Below are 26,018 nucleotides of genomic sequence, written 5' to 3'. Positions count from 1 at the left end.
TGACAAAAATTTTTGTCATTTTTGCACTTAACAAGCACCACGCCGTGCTTGTTAACATTTCCCATGTATTAAATGTGTGACAGTTTAAATAGAGAAAGTCAAATTATTTTGCAACTTGACCAAAATGCCCTTGAACTCAAAATTTAAAAAACGTGTTCTTTATCTCTAAATTACTTTCAGCCTTATTATGAATTCTCAAATTTATCCCCACTCTATAACCACAAAATACACAAAAATGGTATATAGAGAAAATCATAACAACATCTGGGTATGGACAAGGACCCCCATTTGACCATCACTGATCTCATTCTAACATCAGATTTGAATCTTCTAACACCATTGGGTCGAGATGACGAGGAGTAGCTCCGATGCATTCATCTAACTTCAATTCCAATCTGGTTTTGGGGCTATAGAGTGAGAGAAGAGTTGGTCTTGGATGAAATTGAGAAAAATTAACTCTTAATGCTTTTCAATTGGCATGTAAGAGGAAGGATGAGAAATTTGAGAGAGTGGGTTCTTTGAAGATGTGTGTGCGTGGTGGAAAATAGAGAAGCGTAGAAGAAGAAAGAAGATAAAAGTGTGGAGGAAAGCAGATAAAGAGATGAAGAAAGTGGATACTTGTGAAGAAATGGGTGGATGAGAAAAAAAGAGGAAAAAAGAAAAAGAAAAGAAAATAAAGGGTCATACGTGGGTGGGTCGGTGGGTGTTGAACTACACCCCATGCTACAATTAAAAACACAACAACTCCCATTAGCTCTTTTTTTTTTATTATAATATAAATAAGTAAACTTTTATTGAAACAACAATCAATATTTATCCCTATTTACTCACAAATTTCTAATTGGTTTTGCTTCTTTCACATACAAATAGAAAGAAGAATCTCAGTTCTCACTCATCTAATAGTTTATACAAAACCCAAAATTCCATTTTCAATTCCATGCAAAACAAGCATAAAATAACACCAAGAATTCCAACACAAACAAATCATTTTCACCCAAGAAACAAAACGCTAATTAAATAAAATAGAAAAATAGTTGTACAAATTTATAAGATAAATAGAGTACCTTCATTAGCCATTGAAAAACACTAGTTTTTTCATTTCAAAGAAGTGCACAACCAAAGAGAATCGACTTTCCATGATTATTGACACCAACAAAAATACTAAAAGGCATATCATAAGCATTTACCTTGTAAGTAGTATAAAAAACAACCACATTTCCATATTTTTGATATCAATCAAAACTATAAGAGTGCGACCAAAAAATATGCTTTAACATTTTCTCTTCATCCGTTGTGAATGCATATTGAAACTTAGAATTCCTTTCTTTAGTAACTTTACAAAATTGTAAGAGATCCATAGCATCATTCACAACATGCATCTTTTTCATTTTCACATAAAAATTACGAATATCTCTTTGAAAAAATGGAAGATGTCCATATTTCACATTTTTCTTAAGTTCCATGACACGTATTATTTCTCTAACTGAAAGTCCAACTTCTTTGTATAAGAGATTGCAATTTTTATCAACTTTAGTGGTAACTCGATTGGTTGGAAGAAATCGTACACTCGAAGGGGACAACAATTCATGATCATGATCTACAACAAAAATAGTAACATGCTATTCTTTCAGAAAAATGTCTATTGACTTTTGCAATACAATAGTTAGACGAGCTTTGCATCCACATTTTAAAGACTTCCTATTTTGTTGCTCTTTAGATGGATCCATCATTTTTAGTGGTTGCCTACTTTCTCGATAACAAAAGAAATTACGTCTTCCTATTTCTCCATTTTTTTTCTTTGAACGACCTTTTCGAATTGTAAAACCATTTCGATTTGCATAATTTTTATAGAAAATGAAAGCTTCTTCTTCACTAAGAAAACATTGACCAACAAAAGGCTCAAATTTATTTTCTATTGAATTTATATCCTCATATTCTTCAATAACCCCTATCTCATCTATTGGACATTCGTTCCAATCAATTCCCCTTCATATGTATTATTATTTTTTCCATCATTCGGAAACTCATTTAACTAAACACAATTCCTTGAAACACTTTCATGAATCTCACTTGCAATTAAATCATTATCAATTTGTGCTATATTAAAACAAGAATTAAAAAAAAAAAAAATCAATATCATATTATACGTTTATGGATTACAAATAAAATAAAAAATAATAGTACCTTCTTGAGGTATTTCATTTAAGTCAAAGTAATTTATTGGAGCAAGTTGATGAGTCTCACTTGCAACTATATTGTCATCCATTTGTGCTACATTAAAACAAGATTAAAACAATCAATATTCAATATCATATTTTAAGATAAATGAAAAAAAAAAGATACAAATAAAATAAAATAATAGTTCATTCTTGATGTAATTCATTTAAGTTTAAAAAATTCCTTTTAACAACTTGATGAGTCTCACTTATAACTAAATTCTCATCCATTGGTGCTATATTAAAACAAGATTAAAACAATCCACATCATATTTTAGGATAAATGAAAAAAAAAATTATACAAATAAAATAAGATTAACCTCATATTCAAATATATTTAAAAATAAATATGAATTTAACAAAATAAAATTATTGTACCTTGCAAATAATTGCTTAATCCTTCATTGAACATTTGAACTTTTCTTCATCTCTCTCTCTTTTTTTTTTTTTTGGAAGTGGGTTTGATAATGGTAGAGTGAAAGAAGATGAAGAGTAAAATATTGATAAAGTAAAATTGGGTGGGAAATAAAAAGTAAAATGGCGGGAAATGTGTTAAAGGGGCATTTTTGTCCTATAATTATTGGAGAAACCAAAGTACACGTCTAAACATCGACCACAGCTGAAAAGTAAAATTTTGCCAATTTCCTATGTAGGTGGGGACTCGGAGACTGGTTCAATAATAGGTGCTAGCTGGCACCTGTTAACAAAGTCCTAAGATTAATGGCATGTAAATAAGAACATGGCACAAATTTTTTCATAACTGTTACTAAAAAAATATATATAATTTTTTTTTCCATAATTTTGTTACAATTTTGCTATGTGGCGACTTATGAGTGATGGAAATAAAATATTGGATTCATGTGGGTCTATAATTTCACAATTCATGAGTCGCTATGTAACAGAGTTGTGGTAAAATTGTGGAAAAGTTTGTAACACTAGACTTACTCTGTAATAATTTTGCAATTTATGCCATGTGTATGTCATAAAGCAATTTATGTTTAGTTTATACATCAAAATTTAATGGTATCATCATATTTACTGTGTTGACCATCAATGGATGATCCAATTAATTTTAGTTTAATTTGAATACATATATATTAAAGAAAAATGATATGTCCATAATATTTTCACAACATTTTTACAACAAATCTTAAGTAGCAAGTTGTTACTGGTTATTATTATTGGGGCAAAAAAGTAATCTCGGTGTTAAGTTCAAATTTGAACCAATAACAACTAACCAACTATGATTTGTTGTAAAAATGTTGTAGATATAACACTTCTCTATATTAAATGAGTCCGAAGTTTGTAGCACTAGACTTACTCTGTAATAATTTTGCAATTATGCCATGTGTGCGTCATAAGGCAATTTATATTTAGTTTATACATCAAAATTTAATGGTATCAACGTATTTACTGTGTTGACCATCAATGGATGATCCAATTAAGTTTAGTTTAATTTGAAAACATATATATATATATATATATTTATATATATTAAATGAGTCCGAAGTTAGTAAAGATAGGGTGTAAAATCATGTTTTACACTATTCAATAAGTGATTGTGATATCAGCATTTTACTTAAAATTCAATACGTTCCACCACATTAAATAACATATCAATAAATTCCCAATTTAGTTGGATTTATATATGGATATTATAATTAATTGGGTGTGGTTCTACTTATTCTTAAATATGTAATAAGATGATGTGGTATGTTGGGATTGGAGGGTAAAACATAAGTTTTATACCACGTCCTTACAGAATTTAACCTCATACTAAATATATATGGGTTTTACTAACTTATGTCCTAAGGACATATATTAATAAAACATTTTAGGAAACTTTTTAATGGGAAAATGAAAAGATAACTAATTGTTTTGATAGCTGTTTCAATTCCATAAAAGGTTTCCTAAAATTGATGATTAATGTATGTCCTTAATTGGATCCAATATATATAATGGATGAAGTTTGACTATAAATTTGGTTGGAACCTTAAACTCAAAATAACAACATTTGAGTGTTTCTAAAATAAAATAAAATAAAATAAAATAAAAAACAACAACAACAACAACATTTAAGTGATTGCAGATAATTTTTTTGAGTGGATCATGTACATTAAACATGATAAGGACACTTTACTCAAAAAAAAAAAAAATGATAAAAATACTGTAAGGACTCAATTTGTAACGATCCCAAATTCGTATTGGGTTCGAACGTTAAAGACCCAAACAATAAATTTGTAGAGCGTGGATATTAAAGAACTAGGTTAACTCCAAAAGAAAAACGATTTTTCTCCATGTTTATAGATGGATTAGTCCTAATATAACGATCAATTTCTCTTTGAAACAAGTTCAATTCTTTCTTTCATATGGTTGTCTTCTCAGTAATCTTTGTTTTGAAGTTTCGATTTTTTCCCTCAATGTCTTCTTTCATGTTATATACTGTCCTCTTGATATCATCTTCACTACATACGTGTAGGTTGGGTTCGGGGGATCTCTTTATGTCCCATCTAACACCTTCTAGAACCTCTAACTAGCAGCTGTAAGGCTGTTTCATCACTGTTCAGGCATCACCTCCACATTAATGCGGCCAGAGAGTTGGTTGAGAGACAATTAATGCGGAGACAACTGTAATTATAGATATTTGTTTACCTTTTCTTTCTTACCCTTAGTCACATATCCCCCTTTTAGTGGTAACGTAGTTCCGAAGTACGTTTGTAACAAGATAGCGTTCTGGTCGTCCTCGGACTCATATTACCGAGAAGGATTTTGTCATCAGACGAATACTGAACTCACCTTACGTGATATCTACTCTTCCTTTCGTTTGGTTACCTTTACAACCTGATATGGGCCTACTCGGACAGTTTTACTTCCTCGGATGGGCCACAGGCCCAATTAACACGACTTTAATAATTTATTAATTAACTGTCCCCCACAAACACATATCATCTTCCTATTATGGGTTGAAGCCTAATGCTCCAATGAAATTTGTAGCCAACATTTATTCTTTGATAATGTCTCCTAAATTTTACTTTGGATTTTTTGGAAAAACAAACCCCAAATAACAAATTGATTTGTTTGATTAGAAAATTTCAATTGGAAAAAAAAAATAATAATAATCAATTAATTCAATCGATACCACCAAGCTCATTTTCTATGGAGACTTCCAAAGTCCAGATCCCCCCACCTCCATCTATCAATATAACAATAAATAAATAGATTTCATATGGATGGTGGTCATTGAGCTTACTCCTAAGTCTTATTTAGGAAGAACCCCTAGCTCAATGCTCAACTAGCGCCTCCCATTATTCCTTCCCCAATGATGTAACTACTGAATTATCATTTAGTAAAACATTTTTTGCCTTACTATCTATATATCAATAAATAAATAGATTCCATATGGATGGTCATTGAGCTTACTCCCAAGTCTTACTTAGAAAGCATCCCTAGCTCAATGCTCAACTAGCGCTTCCCAGTATTCCTTCCCCAATGATGTAACTACTAAATTATCATTTAGTAAAATGTTTTTTACCTTACAATGTTAGGAATAACTTATTTAACTGAAAATGAATTTTTTTTACTAAAAGTGTAGAAAAAATGTTAAAAAATAAGTTGAATAGTACAGTAGAACTCATGAATAGTAGCAAAAATATACTGAAAGTGAAAATAAGCTGAAAAATTCAGCTCATCCCAAACGCACCCTACGTTATTAGTCATATTTTTCTTAGCAAATAGAAAACGCTTTCCCATTGACTCGCATTTTTCACTGTACAAACACTGTAAAAAGTGTGAAGCATGCATACATCTCAATCAAACTCAAATCCTGCATAAATTTTTGTGCTCTGCATGTTGCTTACCTATGTTGGGTAAAGCTTTTCATTCTTGTTTGATGACAATTAAAGGCAATATCTTGCTTTGATAAGAGAGAATTACATTTGATTTGACCAACGATGGTCTGTTATTTGATGTTCTAATGACAATAGCGACTTCCAATTGCTAACCTATATTTCACATAGAAAAGAAGAGGAGGGGGAAGAGGAGTAATGAAAAAAACAAACCTATTGACCTGTTCCCAAACCAACAACGAAGAAAGACTAAAAATGAAAAAGAATTCTCTCGCTTTCAAGCCCTTTGAAATCTCCTAAAAATCTTGATTCTTGGGAGCATGACCCTTCAAAATTTCTTAGTTCAACCTACACAGGATCTTGAACTCAGCTCTCCACTTTGCTTGGCAGGTGTTGCACTAGCGGCATATCATCAAGCCAATCACCATAAATGCGATTGATCTTCTGGGGTCTTTTCCACTTCAACAAACACTTCTTACCCTGCTGCCCTTCTTCAGTTAAAGTAGGCACGATTCCTGTTTTAATTAGAGACGCATCATTAGCAGGAACAGATTGGGGTTTTGCCAAAACGGGAATGGATCCAGTACTCAACGTATCCCCTTCAAGAAGTCCAACAGCCACTCGCAACTCTGATTTTGAAGAAAAACCAAACATTAAGAAAAATAAAATATTAACCAACATAATAATTCAACCAAGTAAATAAAATCTTCTATAAAGCACTGCATTGTTCTCTTTTGATAAGTATAAAGTACTGCATATATGGTTGCATATTCTTACTCAGGTAAAACATCAAGTACCTTAGGTGTAGTGCATTAAGTTCTCCAATTAAATTCAAACACATAGTTGCTCAGGTCATTTAACTAATGTTAGAAACCGAATCCCTTAAATATGAAAATAACTTTTGGAACAGATCAAACAACTACTAGCTTGCATTTGCACCTATTAAATATTAATAGGCACTTCAATAAGGGTGTTAGAAATACAAATTACAAGCTTGAATATAAATTGGATCAACAAAGGAAGTTCCTTTACATAAACCATCCAGCTTGTTTCAAAAAGTTAAATGACCTTCAGAGGACAGTTAATAAGTAAATATAAGCATGCCTTATTCCCTTTTGATTTATGAAAATCTGATTTGCCAATATATCTGCAAAAATAATATCATCTTAACAAGTGTGTGTGTTTTTTTTTCAGTGTCATCCATCATACCTGAGAAGATTGTTCAAAGATAATTAACTGATAATTAAACATAAAAACAGACAGTGGAGATAATCTATATCAGTGATAACATCTTTCTCCCCAACCTTCTAAAACAACTGGATTCGGACAGTGGAACTTTGTCTAAAGATCAGCTCTAGAAATGCAACCATGTTTGAAAACCAATTCCAGAAATGCTTGTTTGTCAAAAAAGGAGAATTTAGGATTGTTCAGGATTTAATGAAAGTAAACTTGGAATATTGATTTCGATAGGCGAAAGGGTGCATTTTATGAATTATTACGTCCCACAGATGGAAACAAAGTGGCTTACTCTGCTAGGGAATAATACAATCAAATCAAGAGCTGAAACACACAGTCATGAAGAGAAAAGAGAGCCAATTACTGTTTCATCTTCAACCAAGAAAATTTAGAAACATAATCTAAAGGTAAGAAACACAACAAGACCTGGTTTCAAAACTTAGTTCAGTTAGTTGCAGAATTGATTATCTAGGCCCTGAAAATAAAATCCACAATTTTTTCTCCCTTTTTCAATTAAGAACTGTAGGTATGGATATTTGAAAGGGACGGTTTTGAATTTTTTATTAGAGACAACAAATTGCTAACAACTTGTGCACTTCAACAGATAGTGGAGTCCCTCAATTCAGAACCTAAGATATTTACCTTGCATTAACAAAAAGAAGTTAAAAACTTGTTTATTTTGATTCATCATGCAAATAAAGGCTCATGCTACCTAGTATCTTCTTTCATTGCTTATTTCATTGTCTACTAAGATGACTAGAACAATTACTTGTCATCAATCACAATTGCATACTACACAAAGACAAATTGGTAATAACAAAGTTAATAGCATAAGCTCAGCATAAACAAATACCTGCTTGCCCATGAGCGAAGTGGCATTTATCACCATAATGACATTGACCTCTCTCCCAACTGTTACATAACTTTGTCTTCAAATAGGGCCTTGTAGTTACTCGAAAAGCATCCGGACCATTGTTCACAAGCCTACCACCATCAGACTGGTTAGAAACACTTCCGTGTGCCATAGATGATCCGGAAGTTCCAATGCTAATCACTGAACTCTCCCTAAACCTCTTTGAATCATCCCTAAACTTTGCCGGATCTTCATGAAGAAAATTACACCTATCACCATAAGGGCACTCCTCCCCATAACAAAACTTCTTGCATAGCTTCAGCTTGTGGATTAGCATCTGGTCATCATCCCAATTTCCAGATGATCTATCTTCAACCCCACGTAAACCGGCAAGCTCTTGCCAATTCGGTGGAGGTTGACGCATATCTTCAATTCCATGAGCATACTTGCAATCCGAACCTTTGGTACACATACCAGCAATAAAACTTGTGCACATCTTAGTCTTGTAGAAAATATTGCTTGTTCCTTTATTGATTGGAGGAGGATTTGGGGGGTTCATCCTAGAATTCATTGGTGTACAGGGCAAAGCATCGGATAAATTGTCCTCAGAATTTCTGGGCCTCTTGAAAGGTTGAGAATGCCCGTCGAATTGGTCATTGTTCATTGGGGCTTGAGGCCACACACCAATGGCATCACTAGCAAAATGCTGGGATTGCATCATAAACAGAGGGTGAGGATCAGGAAAACTCATATTGACAATTTTCAAGGCCTGAAATCAAACAAAAATCGAGTAGAAACTTTTTCCTTGCAACCAAACAGATCAAGATCAATACTTTGGCATCAAGGGACACTAGAATCAATTAATAGGCAAAGAATCAATCTAACCAGCAAGGAAAAATCAGGTAGCCTTAACCAGATAATGATCAATCAACACCACCAAGATAAAAACAATGCTAAATTCGAAATCTTCTGAACGAAATCCAAACACCCCAGATTGAATTCAACAAGAAGAATACTCAAATTTGAGACAACGAGAAAGAAAACCCAGATTAGTATTGGGCCGAAAACAAGATTGCATTCAAGAAATATCAAGAAAACCCAGAATTGAATTTGAAACTTTGGGAGGAAAGATTGACCAATCCAAATCAAACAAAAGATTTAGAGAGTCAAAAGAAGAAACCCAGATGGGTATTGGTCCTCAAAATGAGTTTTACCAAAAGAAAACAGAAAGACCCTCTAGATTGAAGAAGATGGAATTCTAAAGGTTGTGACTTGTGAGCTATGAACAAAGTTTAAGAACCTTGAAATATATATACATCTATATGAAGTCTATTATGGAAAAATGGTGTATACAGGAGATGGAGTGGGGGGAGTCAAAAACCCTAGCCGCCCTAGAGAAACCCTAATTTTGAGAAGGAAAAAAAAAAAAAACTATAAAAGTTGTCACCAACAACCGCCACAACAACAACAACAACAACAGAGGAAAAAATGGAAAAGCTAAAGCCCTAGAAGGGGCTAAACGGCTAAACCCTTAATACGTCCCAAAAACCCTGAGATCACGGGTTTAGTCATAATTAATCGGAGGTTAGTTTTTATTTTATTTTATTTTTTTTAGATTTTATTATTAAGGCTCTTAATAAAAGTGTTATTCATTCTCCAAAAAAAAAAAAAAGTGTTATTTATTTATATCTGCCATGTCATTCTGACCAAGTATGCACTGTATTTTTTTTTTTTTTTTTAAAATGATATATCTATAACATTTTTACAACAAATCTTAAATGGCAGGTTATTACTGGTTGTTATTGTTAGGGCAAAAAAATAATCTTAATGTTAGTTTTAAATTTGAACTAATAATAACTAACCATTTGTGATTTGTTATAAAAATATTATAAAATTGTTGTAAAAATAGCATCTCTCGTTTTTTTTTTTTAACCTTTATATCGCGATTTCAGGGATTTTCTCTGTTTTTTTCAGTTGGGCTTTAATTTTGTATGGGCTTTAAATCAACACTTGCCCAAAAACAGATGGATTAGCCCAAACTCCTAAGCAAGAAACGGGCCTATAGCGGCAGCGTTTGCAAATTACAATGTCAGTGTTTATGAAAAGAGCCAGAAGCATATCCATAGTTTTTTTTTTTTTTTCTTTTGAGAGGAAAGACATCCAAGTTTTATTAATGTATAACGGCTGTATCAACCAGGTATGGTAGAACATTCTCTGTCCACGCTGTACAGTTATTTGTATTGATAGCTAGTCTTGCCAAGTTGTGAGCAATTTATTATCATTCCTCTTTGTATGAGAGTAGGGCAGTTTAGAATAGTGTTTAGAAAGATAAACTGAGTTTTTAAGTAACAGACCATAGGAAGCCAGATTAAAAACCTCTGTAGCTAGAGCTCGTACCACAATCTCTGAATCCCTCTCAACTATGGCCTGGTGAATGCCAATCTCTAGAGCAAATTCAAGAGCTTGAAATGCTGCAAGTGCTTCAATCTCCACCGCTTGATATGCTGAAGGTAACGGTTGAATTAGAGAAGGGATAACAAGCCTTTGATTGTTATACGAATTACAACACCTATTCCAGATTTGTTGGCTTCATCAAAGGTGGCCCCATCATAATTTATTTTGAAGGTTTGGTGGAGGTGGAATCCATGCAATTAATACAGGGTTGCTGTTGTCGTGGTCGGGAGATTTTTTTTTTTTTTTTTTTTTAATAATTTATAAAAATACATTTTATATAAAAAAAAAAATGTACGTGTCAAGAATTGTAATTTTGTAATTCAATTATTTTTAATTAAATTTAAAATAATTGAATTTAGCTTGTTGGATAAAACATTTACTATTTTAATTAATTAATTATTTTTTGAAGAAGAAAACTACTCAAGGATAAAGGAGAGTCCAAAGTACACTAAAAATACTAATTTTTTTAATAAAAAAGAATTAAAGAAAGTCAAAGGCTAAATAAAATTTTTTAGAAGGCCCCCATAGTTCATAAAGCACTTCTGTTATAATCACTAGTGCCTATTATATTATTATTATTTTTTTGGAATTTCAAGAGGGAGATAAATTTGATGTTCTACGATCAATTGCACGACTTTTAGCCCCTATAAAAAGGGAAAAATAGAGAGGCAATACCAACTCAAAAGGGACCGAATTTTCACATATTTAGGCTAGAGTTCTCTAGTGCATAGTTATGATTTTTCTTTTTATTTTCTGCATATTTTTATCATACTTTCACCACATCACACACACAAGTCACTTGAATTTCATAAGGTTCATCCTTTGCATCAATCATCATAATCAATAAGTGGAGAGCTAGATATGTTCACAACTACCATCATCCTTCTACAAATAAATCATATTAATTGGGTGGGAATTTCAACAAGTTCAAGATTAAGCGTGATCCTTTAGAGTGAAGAACACCAAAAATCCACCTGTGACCATCAACAAATCTCAATGTGGAATTTTCATGCAAGTATTCTTTATCTGTTTAGAATTAGGGTTTATTGACTTACTATCAATCATTTAAAAAATGCAAAAATATATTTTAGAATAGGTTTTCAATGTCACGATTCTAATATAGTAATATGTACTAACATATATATTAATGTTTTAAGATCTGGATGTGATATGTTTGGTCACATCTTTATGCATTTACATCCTCATATTATATTACACTAGTAGAATGCATGTACAATGCAGAATTTAATTTAAGAAATTAAGATTTTATACGAAAGAAAAATATTTTAAAAATATTTTCAAAGTACTGCAATTTTCTTTTCTATAGAATGTAACTAGGACCAAAGGTGTGTAACTTTTATTTTCTTTTGATTCATTGAAGTATTTTATTCAATTATTCAATAAAAAAGTATATTTATGAAGTTTTTTTTTTTTTTTTAATTTGTCCATAAAAAAATAAGTGGCAATTCTGTTCACATACACTCACAACGCATTCCTCGATGATTTTCAAACCCATTTGGTTTAGTAAAAAAAAAAGATCTTCACAATAACATTCCCATACATCTTTAAATAGAAATTTAGCATGCTTTAACATTTTTTTTTTTTTTGCATCATAACAGGAAAAAAAGAGAGTATTTACTACAAAAAAAAGTCCTATAGCCACGTTTTTAAAACATGACTATAGCTCATAAAAATGTGACTATAAGACTATTTGGCCTATAGCCGCGTTTTTTTTAGATCATGTTTACAACCCTGACCTAAAACCTGTGACTATAGGCCTGAGGGGTCTATGGTCGCATTTTTGCAAACGTGGCTATAGGCCAGGACCAATAGCTGCGTTTTTACACATGGGGCTATAGGCCAGGACCAATGGCCTCGTTTTTAGAAATGCAGTTATAGGACATACTCTAGCCGTGTTTATAAAAAGCAGCTATAGGGAACATACTCTAGCTGCGTTTAAAACGGGGCTATAGCCCTTTTTTGTTTTTTTTTTTGTTTTTGAATTTGGCTATATATATATTCCCCCCCCCCCCCCCCCCCCAAGCCAGATGGCTTGGTCTTGCTCCTTTGTTATTCAGTAGCCTTTTACTTGCTAATTAGTAAGTATTATAAGCTAAAAACATGATCACATAATAACATGATTCTTGGCTGCATTTAACAAAGAAAACTAATGTAAAAAATTGAATGCATAAATGCTGTTTCACAGATATGACTTATTATTGTCATATATATGGTATCTTGTTATTACTCCACAAGTATTAACAGAGATGATGACAACATTTTTGCACAGGCATGCTTTCTAAACTCATTATCCACATAAAACCAAAGTCATTTTCATTGGTTGAACAACTGCAGGCTTGTGACAGCAACAACAAAAAATTGCATTTGGCATCCATACCCAAGAACCACCAAAACCATTTCATCAAGATTCAACTACTAACCACTATGAGATGATTGGGATTCACTTGTCTTCGTAAGAGCCTTCTCCTCTTTAGCAAGCTGATATTCATAATATTTGTAATTTGTGCAACTTTCATCAAATAGAAATTTGCAGAAGAATATATAATACCACACATTGGAAATTTCATAATGGAAAATTCCAGTCTTACCACCAACAGATCCCAAGAAGGCAAACAATTTGTATCCTCTATGATAAAATATCTCACTATCAAAGCAATAAGCCAATACCCGTTGGTGAATTTCATTTGAAAAGGTGTCAAATTCAAAAGTTCACCTATTTTCTAGGCAGCACATGGCCCTGTTTCAGTTGTAGTGACCATATAGAACTACTACAGATGCAAAATGGATGCAATAGATCCCTTTTTTATTCCTTCCCTCTCTAAAAGTGCCATGATAGCAGCCTAAAGCAAACTTAGGCTCGACAAATCTAATTATCCTCCACAAATCTAAACTATTAAAGCTATAAACTAATTAGCTTCCACAAATTTCTTATTCTTTGTTTTCCTTTTAATTTATTTTTTACTCTTTGGGTAATTTCCACAAGCACTTGGCACACATGCAATTCAATTCTTGTGGCTTGCACCACTAGATACAACTCATACAAGTAACATCTGCACCATGAGATACAACTCATACAAAGGATTTGACAAGTGTCAGCAATATATATTACTGCAATTGGAAATGATTTACTTACTAATTCAATTGTTGTCATTGCACCCAAAAAAAACCTTCCATGAAGAGTTATATCTTATATTTATTTAAAATCTTAAAACCTGAAACGAGAGAGCCATGATAAACTCTATGAATGACAAAGTCCCATTCCCAAAAGAAACTATCTTTCTGAGAGAAAAAAAAGGGATTGACAAAGGTAACTGAAGAAATCAAGCCTATAACAATAAAGCACCATTTGGTTCACAGTGTTAGCCAAAATCAACATGTTTGCTAGCTGTGGGGGCTAGGGCCCAAAATAGTGTATTGGGCCTTAGGCCTTTTCCGAGGACACTAACGAGTCTGAGGAGGGAAACATGGCTTAGATGATCTACGTTACAAATCTCATCAATAGGAGACAAAGGGAAGAAGGTCTGAGGAGAAACTCCTCCTTGGACACGACAAACGCAGACCAAGTGTATACTCAAGCAGTTGAAGTACACCCTCTGAATACGTGAGAGGGAAGAAAATCCAAAATATCTAAGGAAAAGCTGCCATCACCACATTAAATGCACTGCAGCTACTTTTTTGGCCACATTAATGTGGAGAAGACCCTTGAACAGTGCTGCCTTGGCTGCCACAACTCAGAAAAGGCTGGAAGGGATGTCTAATGAGATGGGTACTCAAGTGGGGATCTAGGTGATCAACAAGTGTAACGTCTAGATGATCAGGAAGGACCTATATAATGTGGAAGAGCCCCTATGAAGCGGGGGGCAGAAAGAGAGCGAGAGAGAATACTGTAGCATGCTAAACAATCCTAATATCGTGATTTATATATGTACGTCAAATTTTGGTCTCCTCGGACGGAAGGTCTTCTGGCCATAATAGTTTTTATTCGTGTTTGATTGACTCTTAACTCTATGCTAGCCGTTGTCCAATTCATCTAGACCTAGTTCTTTGATCCATACTCTACAAAATTCATTATATTGGGCTTACTGGATCAGGATTCCATACATTTGGGCTTGGGCTCCAAACTTTGTCCCTACACTAGCTATATATCATACAGGTAGCATTCAATTTGAACACTGAGTACCATGCATGCATTTAAGTCAAGCAATATCATAATGTCCACATGCATTTCTTTCAATTTTAAAGCCCTCTAGATCAGCAACAGCAAAAGCAAATTGAAGGATAAAAAAAAAAAAATGATATTCGGAGTGGTTCATTAGAAGCTGTAGTAACTATCAATCTTAAAAACTCAAGTTGTTAGAAAGTGAGCTGGTAGAATATTGATTAAGTGATTAAATTTTCCCTTTCCCATCAGCTTAGGCATTTGGAATAAGTGATAGTTTATCATGGTATTAAAGCTAGTGATCTTGAGTTTGATTTAGCAAAAAAAATAAAAAAGTGATCTTGAGTTTGAAACTCGTCTTCACTCTATCTTCCATTTAAAGTTAAAAAACTAGATGTATTGAGAGATTCTAGGCTCACATATGAGAAGTCTTAGAATATTGATTAAGTGATTAACTTCACACTTTCCAATAAACTTGGGTTTTGGGCAAAAGTGATAGTTTTTCTGGACCAACAAGCAATGGAGGTCAAGAAGACAAAAAGTGCAAGATTGTTTATTATTATTGGTAAGTTACACAAGCATCATGTTAGGAGTGTCTAGTTATATGTGTGCGTGTGGTGCTGATGGGTAGTGCGTGTGGTACTGATGAGGCGTGCGTGTGGTGTTTTATGGGCAGTGTGTGTGGTGCGTGTGGTGCTGATAAGGTGTGCGTGAGGTGCTATATGGGCAGTGCGTGTGGTGCTGATGAGGCATGCGTGTGGTCCTGTATGGGTAATGCGTGTGGTGCTGATGAGGCATGCGTGTGGTGCTAATAAGGCGTGCGTGAGGTGCTGTATGGGCAGTGCGTGTGGTGTTGATGAGGCGTGTGTGTGGTCCTGTATGGACAGTGCATGTGGTGCTGATGAGGCGTGCGTGTCGTGCTGTATGGGCAGTGCATGTGGTGTGTGTGAGGCGTGCGTGTCGTGCTGTATGGGTAGTGCGTGTGGTGCGTGTGGTGCTGATGAGGCGTGCATGTGGTGCTGATAGGTAGTGCGTGTGGTGCTGATGAGGCGTGCGTGTGGTGCTATATGGGTAGTGCGTGTGGTGCATGTGGTGCTGATGAGGCGTGCGTGTGGTGCTGATGAGGTTAGTCTCTATTGATAAAACAAAAAGAATACCATAAACAAAAAGAATCTAAACCATGATAAGGTTACACTTTATTGATAAAACAAAAGGACAATGAACCAAAGATACCTTAACAAGTTAAAATTAAAAAGTTAGACTATGACTTGGAGCAATTCTTGGTTCAGTGATGATATCATAACAAGAGCTACACAAGTAAACTTGAAGAATTTGTCCCAACTATCTAGAGTTGAATATATGAATACAAAATAATATGAAGTACTTCACAGTGATCTTTATAGCTAACTTTCCCCTGCAACAAGCATAGGCATATCAGCATATAATTTACTAAAGGACATGGCATCTACACAAACCATGCAAAAACTACAGTCATTAAGAATCAAGTGAGAAATTCAATTATATAAACACCTAAATGTAAAGTTAATGGTCATTTGTTTTACAAATAAATGGTCAGTAAGTGATGATTTTCTTTCTAGGAATATGCATCCAAGACTCACAATATAGACAAAAATAGAACTTTTTGACATTTATTTATAACATAATTAAGCTTCTCATACCAACAGCACCATATTCAGAAAGCAAATTTGCTAGTAACAGAAAAATACTAGTCAAATTTGAAGTGCTTACCTGTGAAATGCAACCCCCATACCTGAGTAAGATCAACTTGTCCTAATGCCATTACCTGATGTTCCTGGATAACAATACCTATCATGAATGCATCACCATTGTAACACAGCTGTCATAAAAATGATTGAAGGAACTAGTTTAGTCATTATTAAACAAAAAAGAGACCTATGTTCAATAGTTTTGAACTTTCAAGACCAGTCATCATGCCGTCTGTATTTACCACATTGATCATGAACAGTTGCACAACTCAATTCAAAAACTGGCCCTTATCTCCCCAGTGAAGCACAAACAGCAACTGCCCGACCATAGATTCCACACACAGAACTACATAAGAACCCCATATTGAAGTTGCCACAAGGACCAGCTCTTATTACAAAACATCCAACTAGCATTGAACAAATTCCGACGATGCTATAAACAATGGATATCAAATTAAATAATTAAATTCCCTGTTCAATAAAAAAAAATGTAGTTTGGGCAATTTGCACCAGTCCAAGATTCATCTTTTCTTAGAGCACATCTGCTACATAGGAAAAGAACCCGTAATGGACTAATTATTTCTTTTGTATAGCTATTCAATTATTTGGCAAATGTCAAATTTCCAATTCTCAAAGATCGACAAAGGAAGACTTTTAAGTCTTCACCTATTTTCCTAGAACATTCTCATATTCCTGCTTGGACGTGGAATATGGGTTGAACATAATCACATATTATCGCAATAATGTTAAAGCTACTGCAGTGTTTAGCCAACATTAATTTACTAATTATTCCTTTCTTATTCAAGAAGATTAACTAAAGGACTTTACTTTTTTTGCTTTTTTAACTTTTTAATCAAGTGCATTTTTTTTTAATGTAACTTATCAAAACCCCATTTGTTAAATTGGGTTGGACTTGGATCCCACTTTAGAAAAGATATCCAAAATAAACTATCTAATGAAACAATTTTGTGGGAAATATTTAATTACCTGAGTCACAATTGTCCATTGCAAATCGGGGGGAAGCCTAACAAAATCATCAAATTTTGTTCCTATTATTATGGGAATTGCAGTCTGCAAAAAAAAGAAAAGAAAAGAAAAGAAAATATAAATTAGATATAAATTCATATCCAATATTCATAACAGTGCTCAATCATGAACTTTGGGGCTCCACTAACTCTAAAAGACAACTAAAGGAATCATAGGCACTGATTTTGCAGGCCACAGGTATCAGCTTTGAAATCAAAGTTCTTTTGTGGGGAGAATCATTTTCACATTTATATTATGACAGAAAAACTATTGTATCTTACTTCATGTCTTTTTCTCTTTCCTCAATCAGGCAATTTATTTTCAAAATGTCAATTATTAATGGCATATAGAAGAAATTGAAGCCTCATTAACATTAATGGAGTAGTCACTATAGTCTTTTCTATTTCAACAACCTTTTCCATGCGTTAAACTAACATATACATCAATATTAAATAACTGATATTAACTACTAATGCAGAATTAATGTTTTCTTGCTTCATTATACCATCCACTAAAACTGCAAATGAACAAAAACACAAGCTTCTACTAATATTAGTATAATTATTGAGATTTATTTTTCATTTAAAAGAACAAGAAAAATTATAAAGCATACCTATTTAGTGTAGTCCGGCTAGTAAGATCAAACTTAAACAAAATTGCTACTGCATCTTTACAAGCCATTGGAACATGGTCCAGTGATCTGTGGTCACCTACATCCAAATATATATACCAAAAAATTATATTACTTGGAAGTTATAAAATATGACTATATAATGACCAAAAGCAAAATCAAAACAAGATTAGTAAAATTAATTAACATACCTCCCACATCCCATATTTCCAATGAAATCCGGGCACCTTGTACGGATAAAGTTTTATCCATCAAATTTAATCCTGCCATCTCCAAGTTTCTCTTTTCCTGCTCATCTCCCACATACTTGATCTTCAAAAAAAATAAAAATAATTAAAAAAAAAACCATATTAGGTGGAGTAAATCATGTTTTGAAGCTAAAATTTCATGAAGCTAATCACTAAATACTAAATCTACTTACCAAAAAGCTTGTTTTACCAATCTGGTAATCACCCAACAAAAGCCTATACCATTCAAAATCAAACTATTTCAAAACCCTAGAATTCAAATATAATAACCGCAAAATAAAAAAAGAAACATAAAATAATCAGAACTTAAATAACTTTGCCCTAAATTTCTATTCAAATTAAACACAAAACTTAAAACCCTAAATTCAAAAATTGAAAACAAAAAATAAAAATATAATTACCTCTCTCTCTCTCTCTCTCTCTCTCTCTCTCTCTCTCTCTCTCTCTCTCTCTCTCTCTCTCTCTCTCTCTCTCTCTCTCTCTCTCTCTCTCTCTCTCTCTCTCTCTCTCTGTGTGCGAATATTTGAAATGTCAAGAGGTTGGAGATGAAAGGTTTGGAAGTGGAGGGTGAGGGCTAGCTTGAGATCGGAGAGATGGAGGGTGAGGGTTGAGATCGGGCTTGAGAGATGGAGGCTGATGTGCGATGGGAGAGGCTAGGGTTGAAAATGTTTTTAGTTTACTATTTATACAAAGCCTAAAGCTGCGTTTTTAACCTGCGGCTATAAGCAAAATTTTTAGGCTGCTTTTAAGAAATGCAGCCCCATCCCAAACTAAAGTTGCGTTTTAAACATGCGGTTTCAGACCAAATTTAAAGCCGCGTCTATAAAATGCGGCTTTAGGCAAGCTAGAGCCGCATTCTATAAATGTGGCCATAGTTAAGATTAAAAAAAAAAAAAATGAAATAGGAAGGTCCTATAGCTGCGTTTTTTAAACACAGGAATAGCTCCACCCCCCAAAAATACGACTATAAACACTAAAAATGCAACTTTATCCCATCTGTAGCCGTATTTTTACAAACATGGTCTAAAAAAACGCGGCCTAAGACCCGCATGTTTTGTAGTGATTTTATGTTTTGATTTAAATAGAACCACTCATATCATATATCATCTTGATCACACTTAGGACTTTATAAAACATGCTCACATGGCATATAAATTTTTATTTAAAAGTTCATCATATGTTGTGATTTCTCAGCTTATTTATAGTTTATGTTTATATCTAACCTCATATCTTTTCCTTGCGGAGCTGTATATCTTTGTGCTTCATGCAAGCTTGGACTATAGAGTTATTTATTTCGACTTGCTGTTTTGAATAGTTTTATAATTATTTGCTTGTTGAAATAGTGGATCGTTTATATTGGTCATTGTACTCTAAATGACCAACTTAGGTTAGACAATGGTGGATATATCTAATATCTTCTCACCTAATAACTAAATTTCTGAACCCAATATTTAGGATGTAGAATAGGTTTTTCTGTTGAATTTTCTTTTTTAAGTTCTTCTTTTAAATTGTAATTATGAAATAAAGTTGTGTACCTTTATTTAATTTACAGATTATACTTACGACCAAAATCATATGATTTTTTAAGCATTTGATGTACTCTTTTAACATATTAATAAAGACTAAAGAGGTATATTTTTTAAGGTTTTCTTCTTAGTAAAATTAAGTGATAACTCCATTGTGAATCCCTTAGTTTAGGAGATTACATCGACAATTAAATATCCTCCTTGAGATTCACAACCTTAGCATGAAGAGAGTGTTTTCTCATCCCTATTCCTTGTACCAAATTCTTTTAATATCTGCTTCAGTCATGGTTCACATAGGTGGTTTTGACCCAACTTGTCCACCTACGTATTTGGAGAGGAGAACACTATTTGTAATGGGGTTTCTATATAGATCGTAATTTTTAGGGATTAAAAGATACACGGTATGCATGAGATTTAGGAGATAGTTTTGTTTTGTGTTAGTGTGAGAGCATCTATCTCATGATTATTGCTTCTGCAAATGTAAAGAAGATTACCTCTTAAAGTGAAAATGACGAAGAAAGCAAGATAAACTTGTGATTGTACATAAAGTTGAATACCGTTCAGATATTGTTTTCCAACATGCATGTTTCTTGCTCCACTTCATGACAGCTGGATTGCTAAGTTTACTTCAACTTGGCCAGTTAACACCAGTAGTTAATCAAAATAGAACGATGCTTCACCGTGAGGTTCCTCTTAGGAAACATTTTGAAGGGTCAAGATCAGAATAGCAACCAAAGGGCAGTATAAACAGTTTCAGGAAATAGCGATGACATGCATGAGTTGCATGCATTTTGCAAACTCTTTTTGTTTTTGTTTTGATTTTTTAAAACCACACGTATATCATGTACATACGTATATGATGATATGGAGGAACCTAGCTAGACAGAGGCATTGTGTTCGAATCTAGGACTACAGTTTAATATAATATGTTCCTTAATTTGACTCCTTTTTCCTTGACATAGATACCCAAAAAGGAAAAACTAATATATAAATAGCAAAAGAAAAAGCAAGGCGTTCAAAAGTTGCTGCTGGTCCTGCATATGAACCCCTGCTGTGCACTGGGGAACTAGTGCATTTAATATTGGCCTCTTGCTTAACATATGCAAAGCACGTAAACTTAGAGATTACTTAGAGTAGGAAGCCAGAATCTTTTAAAAGCTAAACGATGGATTGTAGAGTGAAGACAATAACATTTATGCAGTACCTTTTTTGACCAATAATATAGGAGCACACAAATTTGTCATTAGTCAATGAGGGAAACCTAAGACATGCTAATTAAGTTCTAAGCTTAATTTAGTTGGAATATGGAAACTTTTTAAAACTAAACAATGGAAATAATTAAATGTAGATTCGCGATACCAATCTTGTCATTAGCTAGCATGCAATGGCCAAAGGAGAAGTGAATTTTGAGGGCTAAATTTTAGTGCTAATCATTAAAATGGAAGGCTAAAGCGGGGGAGGTTGGATTTGAGTATTTGACTCACTTTAAACTTCGATTTTGCGCCTATGCTTATAAAGCAAGGCATCTGGTTCTTATCTGTATTTATTTCTGGCCGGGGAGGATTTGATGCTTAAAGGGATCATAAATTATTGCTCCGAAAGAAAGTATGTCTTTTGAAGTGAACAACTCAATGGGGTTCCTTGAATATTTTTTTATTCTTCTAATATCTTGTGATCCTTTTTTTTGTTTTTGTTTTTGTTTTGTTTTGTTTTTTTTTTTTTTTTGCATTAGTTGAATCCAAAGCCCTAATGGTCCATACCATGACCAAGTCCTGAATTTCTATATGTTGATCATGGCAACTAGTTTACACATTCTTTGGACCACCTCACAGAAGTAGTATCAACTTTTACACACATGCACAGAGAGAGAGAGGGAGAGAGAGAGGGAGAGAGATTTTGACAGTTATTGTACACTTTGTGTCTCCATTAATCAAGGATATAAAGGGATTTCTTAAGCTCTATCTAAGAACACCTTGCACCATATAAAGCTAGAAACCCTTCTAATACAAGCGCATGGTTATTGTGGTCTGAAAAGATCCTCAACCATGACCTAAAGGTTAATTATCTTCAGAAGGAAAGTAGAACAAAAAAAGGTGGTGTCTAATGAGGGATCAGATGCAAAGAGAATTTGAGGATCTCACTGGAGAAACTTCTTAAAATCTTATTGGTTACATTCCACCACCTGAAAATAGAAGGGATAAATGTGTTAAAAAACTGAAAACAAGTAGCATTTGTTAAGAAGATGTGATGAACCGTTAAGAAACAGGAAACAGTAAAATGACTGAATTAATTTTACTTACCATATTCCTTTGGTGTTCCGCATTTGAAACATTCTGTCCTGCTAGCATAATTGTGTACTCCACATCCCAATCTGTTCAATTCAAAGTGCACTCATATTAGACTAGGACCTTAGTGTTAATGCAATGCATGAGAGAGTGGGCAAGTGCACACTAATTCTGAAATTTTATGTGTTCTGCAATTATTAGTAGTCAATGCCTTGGACATGTGTGTTTGGATATCGCTTATTTTGTTGAAATTGAAAAATTATTGTTGAAAGTACGGTAGATGAAGATAAAAGTTAATTGAAATAGTACAGTAAAGTCCATAAATAGTGCCAAAAAGTGCAGTGGAGCTCATGAATAATAGTAAAAATAAACTGAATAGTAAAATAATTTATAATTTTAATTGCAATCCAAAATCCAAACTCACGCGTAGTTATAATGTAGTAAATTAGTAACATAATCAAGTAGTGTATGTGAAATCACCTAGAACAAATCCAGTCACCACTTTTCCATCCAGGTGGGGCACTGCAATCTGATCCATAACCTCCAGAACCCATCACGGCATAATCATTTTTATATGCACTGCACCTAAAACAGTTTGATCGGCTGGCATAGTTGTGAGCACCACAATTGCAGTACCAGTCCCCCGCCAACACCTCAGTCCTGTTGCTCATATACGTTGATGGGTCGGGGCCACCATACTTCGGGTATCCACAGCGTTGGCAAGTATCCCTTTTCTTGAAATTCGAGTGCTGGCAAGCACTGCATATCCAATCTCCCCCTGACCAGCTCATTTTTCTGTATTGATAACATACAAAATGAGATAACAAAGTAAAATCAACCATTATTCATCTTTGTATCTAGTTATGAAATAAGTATCTCCCTATAATTAGAACATTTAAATAATTTGACATGTATACTATAGGAAAAAAAAATACTATCACCACACACTTTTGGTGTGATGGTTACTTTACAAGTATAAGTGCTTGTAAGATATGAGGGAAAGGGCTGAGATTCAAGTCTCTAGGAAGAAGTTTTACACATATATACACTTAATTAAATTAGATTAGAGTAGAATTTTATCTTGTATAAAAAAAAAAAAAAAATCTTAACCGTTTCCAATGAAATGGAAAGGATTATGAAGCTTAAAGAGGGTTCTTATTAATTGCATGTGAGATAACTTCTTATTTAGTACACCTAGTGGCTAGGCCGCTGAAACTGCACCTTAGCTCATAACATGCTACTTGAAGTCTTGAACTTTATAAGTCAGGCAGCATTATTCCAAAACCCTATGCTCTTGAACTCAATGTTCATCTACCAAAACTAGCAAGGATTGCAAGGATAAACTGAATTAAGAAGCTCACCTTAAGGAAATGAAGGGCTTTGGCACTAGTAGTGTTAAAGTAGCACCCTGCTGCAAGCACTGGTTTGTACTAGTAATAGAAGGGATTGTCAATACAGTTGGTGGTTTGGGTGTTTAGGGTTGGAAGGCTTTATATACTACTTGGTAAGGGTCTTAAGGTGTTATTTGTGGCGTACTGAATTTTCTTTTCCGTTTCCTGGTGATGGTTTGTTTCCTTAAGTTCCAGAAGTATAAAAAAAAATTTCCGAAAGATTTAGATAATTAAGACTCTCTCTTACTTCTCTGCTATACTAGAATTATTCTTTGGGAGGGGGCTTACAGAGGTTGACTAAAATTCCACTCATACCCTTTCTTTACACGATTCCTCATGCATTATCAGAAAAGAACACTTGAGAGACATTATTCCTTCTCCATATTAATTTTCTAGCTAGCAAGGTGTTATGAGGGGGAGGCAGAGCTGTTTTTTGAAAGCTAGGTGGCTATAGAGAATTTCATTCACAAGGCTGGTTTGCACGTGCTAAAGCCAGCATGGGTGTATACCTATGTGCACACGTCACATGCTTACGATCAACATTGATTATTGCACACTCATTAGTGTATATCATCGTATACATCATCCATTTCATGTGTTAAATGTAAACATAATTAAAAAATGCAAACAACGTGTGTGAAATTATGATTATAGCATGTATAGATTGTCTACTAATGTTTATAAAAAAAAAAAGATTGTCTACTAATGAGTGAGAAAAAATTCCCTACGTGGATTTATCCAAGTCGGCATATAGACCTTCCCTATATATTATATGCTCACAAAGTTCTTGCTGGACCAGGATCAGTTCCACGTGAAACAGGTTATACATAAAGGGGCAGACTAAGAAAAAAAAAAATTCACGGGGGAATAAATTCTTGTTGTTAATGCACATCCAAAACAAAATTCTGGGTGTCTTTTTGGCAATAATTGAAATGCCATTCCCCGGAAGATTCACATCCATTAGCAAATCTTTGTTAGCTGCTTTTTTTTCGTTGTATATGCATGTCTACATTCTGTTTGTGACATGACGACCTAGGCCTTTTAGCTAGGCACTGCTTTGACATGTGCACATAATAGATAATACCATATTTAGTAATATGCAAAAATTGTAGGACCACAACTTATTCTACACACTTTGCAATAACTCTTCAACATGATTGAGTACGAGTGATAAAAAAAGAAGAAGTGGTGGAATGTTATAAAAATAACATGCACCAATCACATTATGTGACATAGAATAGTTATGACAAAGTGTGTGGAATATGTTGTGATCCTATAATTATTGAGAAATATGATATGCTCTTCATTGTTTCTCCTACCTGGCGGCTTGCACATGTTTGTCCCTAACTCGATTTCCAAGAGATCACAAATGGGGTCTGGCTAGCAAAATCCCTTTTCCCTAAAACTGTGTAAGAAAAGGGAATAGATGTATATATATATATATATATATATATATATATATATATATTAAGCAAAGTAAATTTATAAGTAGAATAAGAATCGCGGCGGACCGATGCTGGGCAGGAGATCAACCTGGTGGTGGTGGGCTAGGAGTTTCTGTGAAAAGGCCTTACTTGGATTGCAACGTGTGATAAACTAGTTTCATATGCAAGAGTTGTATTTCCTTTAGCTTAGTTATAAATGGGATTAGCAACTCTTGATCATGAAAATCATGAAATAGCTTTTAGTCTTTTCCAAGATATATGGTAAAATGGGAATGATACAAGGGATTAACTTGACCTAATTGAGTACACACAAACCAAGTGTCTGTTCGTATGTACTTATTTGACTTTTTGTTAAAAGTGAAATAAACTTGGAATTAAAAAAAAAAAAACTAAAAGTAGAACGAAAAAGCTTGTGACAAATGAATATCAAGGAACGTCCAATTTTTTTTTTTTTTTTTTTCCACCAAACTTATTATTTATTCTTTTTTTTTCAATGACTTGGTACATATATTAAAAGTAGCTAGCTTCCCATAAAATATTAAAGTTATTACAAATTTTATTGCAAAATATTCATAAATTAATATGATAATTAATGTGATAGGTGGATTTCAAAAACATATGTTAAATTTATATTTTTGTGTGTGTGACAAGTGTTCATTTGTAAGCCTTATGTAGTAAACTTTGAAATATCTCTAATATTACTCTATTAGATATATATTGAAAAATAGCAATATATATATATATACATTTTTTTTTTTGGATGTAAGAAATACTACTTTTTATTATTGGATAAACGTAAGAAATATTGGTTGATCATTCCACTAGATTTTGGCACTACAATTAACTGAATTACATCAAATATGAAAAAGCATACCAATACTAAATTATTATCAGTAAAATAATAATTAAATATCTAATTTTCAAATCTTCCTTCCCATTGTTGTGACTAATTATA

The 26,018-nt window shown here is 33.5% G+C and overlaps 3 protein-coding genes across 3 annotated transcripts; all 3 read right to left on the bottom strand.

Annotated features, from left to right (window-relative positions):
- Positions 1-6,022: 6,022 nt before the first annotated feature.
- Positions 6,023-9,653, bottom strand: LOC115977037 (zinc finger CCCH domain-containing protein 39). Its single transcript, XM_031098667.1, has 2 exons — positions 8,151-9,653; positions 6,023-6,690 (listed from the first exon to the last, which is right to left on the bottom strand). Exons 1-2 carry the CDS (start codon positions 8,899-8,901, stop codon positions 6,428-6,430), a joined length of 1,014 nt encoding a protein of 337 aa, XP_030954527.1. The 5' UTR covers positions 8,902-9,653; the 3' UTR covers positions 6,023-6,427.
- Positions 9,654-17,381: 7,728 nt separating this feature from the next.
- On the bottom strand, positions 17,382-20,527 carry LOC115973447 (septum-promoting GTP-binding protein 1-like). Its single transcript, XM_031093711.1, has 7 exons — positions 20,437-20,527; positions 18,818-18,848; positions 18,590-18,632; positions 18,360-18,480; positions 18,151-18,247; positions 18,024-18,054; positions 17,382-17,591 (listed from the first exon to the last, which is right to left on the bottom strand). The coding sequence occupies exons 1-7, from the start codon at positions 20,525-20,527 to the stop codon at positions 17,460-17,462; spliced, it is 546 nt and encodes a 181-aa protein (XP_030949571.1). The 3' UTR covers positions 17,382-17,459.
- A 1,321-nt stretch (positions 20,528-21,848) lies between these two features.
- On the bottom strand, positions 21,849-23,818 carry LOC115964425 (uncharacterized RNA-binding protein C17H9.04c). Its single transcript, XM_031083738.1, has 4 exons — positions 23,589-23,818; positions 22,708-23,022; positions 22,243-22,313; positions 21,849-22,124 (listed from the first exon to the last, which is right to left on the bottom strand). Exons 2-4 carry the CDS (start codon positions 23,016-23,018, stop codon positions 22,111-22,113), a joined length of 396 nt encoding a protein of 131 aa, XP_030939598.1. The 5' UTR covers positions 23,019-23,022; positions 23,589-23,818; the 3' UTR covers positions 21,849-22,110.
- Between the last annotated feature and the right edge of the window lie 2,200 nt (positions 23,819-26,018).

The sequence above is a fragment of the Quercus lobata genome, chromosome 2 (genome assembly GCF_001633185.2).
Source record: "Quercus lobata isolate SW786 chromosome 2, ValleyOak3.0 Primary Assembly, whole genome shotgun sequence".
NCBI lineage: Eukaryota > Viridiplantae > Streptophyta > Magnoliopsida > Fagales > Fagaceae > Quercus > Quercus lobata.
This window is presented reverse-complemented; position numbering and strand designations above follow the sequence as displayed.

Bases quoted from the DNA above. Each gene is read 5' to 3' on its own strand.
- LOC115977037 (XM_031098667.1), bottom strand. From the start codon at position 8,901: ATGAGTTTTCCTGATCCTCACCCTCTGTTTATGATGCAATCCCAGCAT. The intron at 6,691-8,150 runs GTATTTGTTTAT...CTTCAAAATCAG, and splicing joins CTTCGCTCATGGGCAAGCAG to AGTTGCGAGTGGCTGTTGGA.
- LOC115973447 (XM_031093711.1), bottom strand. From the start codon at position 20,527: ATGCATGTTGGAAAACAATATCTGAACGGTATTCAACTTTATGTACAA. The intron at 18,633-18,817 runs GTAATTATATTT...TGAATGGTATAG, and splicing joins AGAGAGAGAGAGAGAGAGAG to GCTTTTGTTGGGTGATTACC. The intron at 18,055-18,150 runs GTATGCTTTATA...GTTCATTTGCAG, and splicing joins AGCCGGACTACACTAAATAG to TTTTAGTGGATGGTATAATG.
- LOC115964425 (XM_031083738.1), bottom strand. From the start codon at position 23,018: ATGAGCTGGTCAGGGGGAGATTGGATATGCAGTGCTTGCCAGCACTCG. The intron at 22,314-22,707 runs GTGATTTCACAT...TGAATTGAACAG, and splicing joins GGTGACTGGATTTGTTCTAG to ATTGGGATGTGGAGTACACA.